This window comes from Fonticula alba, assembly GCF_000388065.1.
Source record: "Fonticula alba strain ATCC 38817 unplaced genomic scaffold supercont2.3, whole genome shotgun sequence".
In the NCBI taxonomy this organism is placed as follows: domain Eukaryota; order Rotosphaerida; family Fonticulaceae; genus Fonticula; species Fonticula alba.
The window spans coordinates 847533-850093 of record NW_009242973.1 but is presented as its reverse complement, the minus strand read 5'-3'; the positions used below and the strand labels follow the sequence as shown (position 1 = coordinate 850093).

The following is a 2561-nucleotide window of genomic DNA, read 5'->3' as shown; positions in this document are numbered from 1 at the left end:
CCCCCCCCCCGGCGCACCAGGATGGCCGGGCCCGGTCGGAACAGCAAGGGGCGTCACGCGATCCCGGGCGAGCGTGTTTAACCGAGACATTAACTAACACTTGGTTTTTGGAGAGTGCATTTCGCCAGATGCCAGGACAGGGGAGGCGTGGGCAGAGGGCGCGACCGGGGCGGCGTGCACCATCGTCGAAGCGCGCACGAGCGCACGAGCGCATGCCGTCCCCCCCTCCCCCCCCTGCCCAAGTGCCAGGGCGGCTGTCTTGCCCGATCCGCCGGCGCCCTTCGTCCATACACACGGCACGACTATGCTATTGGAGGTTGTCGGTTGAGCGCGAGGCAAAGAGGAGCTTGCCACCGGGCCGCCTGCGAGGCGACGCCACCAGCGCCTGCTCATCGTCATCATCATCGTCCTCACCGTCATGACCATCATCATCATCATCGTCATCATCATCATCATCATCACCGTCGTGGCCGCCATTGCCAAGGCCGGGGTCCCTGCGGCCGCGGCCGCCATCGCCACCATCATCATCGCTGCCCCCGCCGGTGACCATGCCATATCCGGGGGACCCGGCCGGCAGGGCCACCGCACGGCGCCGGCGCAGCCGGGGGGGCTGCGGAGTCGGCGGCTGCGACCGGGCACCACTAGGCCCTGGGGCCCGGTGCGCGCCCCCACCGACGACCCCGGCCGACAGTGGCTGCAGCAGCGTCCCCGGGGAGAGGGCTTGCAGATTGCGCGTCTCGATGCGCGGGCTGGCCAGCGGGCTGGTAGCCCGACTGGGGGCCAAGCTGCCCGGCCGGCTGCTCACGGGACTGTCCCCAGGGCTGGCATGCGACGAAAAGACCGGGACCGCATGGATGCCGGGGGAGAAGCCCCGGCCACCGGCGGCCGACTGCGGCCGCCGAACGCCCCCGGCTGGCCGATCGCCGGCCAGCCCCCCCGGCGCCCCGCCATTCAGCAGGTCCAGGGGCAGGCGATCGTCCGACCGCGAGTGCAGCGCCGCCGGTGCAATGCCAAACCCGGTGCTGGCCCCGTGCGGACTGGAGTGCGTCCGTCGAGCCGCCAGCAATGCCGGCGGCGCGTCCGGGCCCGAGTGCGCCGGGCCCGCCAGCCCGGCCGACGCCACCGACAAGTTGACCAGGCGCTGCTCCACCGCCGGCAGGGAGGTCGGCCGCCGGGCTGACAGCCGGTGGTCCTCCACCTCGATGGTGCTCTGGCGTGGCTGCTCCACGGGCGAGATTGCCCGCTCGTCGGTTTCCGTCATCATGCCCAGGTCCAGGGAGAAGGACTCGGCGCTGCTGGCGCTGGCATCCCCGGTCTCAAGGGCAATCAGGGTGGCCGTCACCGGCGCCGGCACCGGGGCCGATGTGGCTGACAGGGCCACGCCCGGCCGCCCGGCCGCCCCCGGTAGACTGGCGCGAATGAAGCTATTGAGCTGTCGAGCCAGGGATGGCGACGAGGCATAGCCGGCCAGCTGGGGATCCAGATCGAAGGCCAGGGCCGATGTGGCCTCGGGCAGGAGGCGCTCGTGGTCGGCGATGAGCGGCTGGAAGCCGGCCGCGCGGAGGCGCTCCTGCGACTACCGAGGGGGGGGGGAAGGGCAGGGAGGAGAGCGAGCATGGCCGACATTTAGTACGGTGCGCGGCCGGCCAGAGAAACGAATGCCGAGGGCCACGCGTGACGTACCTGAAGGAAGGCCTCGCGCGGGATGTACGGATGCATAAAATGCCCGACCGGTTTGTGGATGAAGTCCGTCAAGAGATAGGGCTCCTGCATGGGCATGCGCAGGCAATCGCAGGGAGGGAGGGAGGGAGGGAGGGAGGGGGGAAGTGGTTAGAGATATTGGCACGCGCCGGCAGCCGATGGGGCCCCCCATCCGGGCATTGGGCACGGCCACACGCACCCGGATCAGCTCCACCAGCGACGGCGGGAGATAGTGGGCAAACTGCTCGTCGAAGGCGGCGCATGTCTCGTCCTCCGCGCGCTCCAGCTCCCCGAGCAGGGACCGCAAAGCGGCGAACACCAGCTGCCGGTGGCCCCAGGAGGCCCGGCGCCGGGCAGCCTCCAGCACCAGCGCATCGTACGCCCCGAGGGAGAGGGCATTATACCACCCGGCGAGGGCCACCAGCTCGCCGGCATGCTCGCCAATCAGATGCCTCTGCTGGTGGATGAAGTCCACATGGCCGGCCACTTCGGCCAGGCGGTTTTGCAGGGTCTTCAGCGGCTTGGTGATGTCTTCGTGCATGCTGCGCGCGATGCGCTCGTTGGCGGCCTTCGTGTGTCCCGACAGCTCGAGGACAGCGCGCCTGTGCGATGGGCGGGCGGGCGGGCGCGCGCATGCAATGTACACAAGCAGGCGAGGCAGTCAGCTTCACGGGGAAATGGGGGCACCCATGCACGAGAGGCGGAGGAGCAGGCAGGATGGCGGGCGGCAGGCGCACTTAATACTGAGGAGTTCGTCAAACTGGAGTCGCATGGACTCCTGGTAAAAGGGCAAGCGCCGTGCATGGTGAAGGATGTCTGCACGACGAGGCAGCCCGCCGGGTAGCACGGATGGTCAGTCG

General features: G+C 69.7%; 1 protein-coding gene across 1 annotated transcript in view; it reads right to left on the bottom strand.

Annotated features, from left to right (window-relative positions):
- Positions 1 to 307: 307 nt before the first annotated feature.
- H696_01981 (hypothetical protein) overlaps positions 308 to 2561 on the bottom strand; it is a gene marked incomplete at its 3' end in the record, with an annotated part of 5378 nt that continues 3124 nt past the window's right edge. The window contains exons 5-8 of the mRNA XM_009495881.1: positions 2439 to 2517; positions 1901 to 2303; positions 1684 to 1767; positions 308 to 1576 (exon numbers count right to left, since the gene is read on the bottom strand). Coding sequence (XP_009494156.1) covers positions 308 to 1576; positions 1684 to 1767; positions 1901 to 2303; positions 2439 to 2517 — 1835 coding nt within the window. The remainder of the gene's footprint in view (positions 1577 to 1683; positions 1768 to 1900; positions 2304 to 2438; positions 2518 to 2561) is intronic.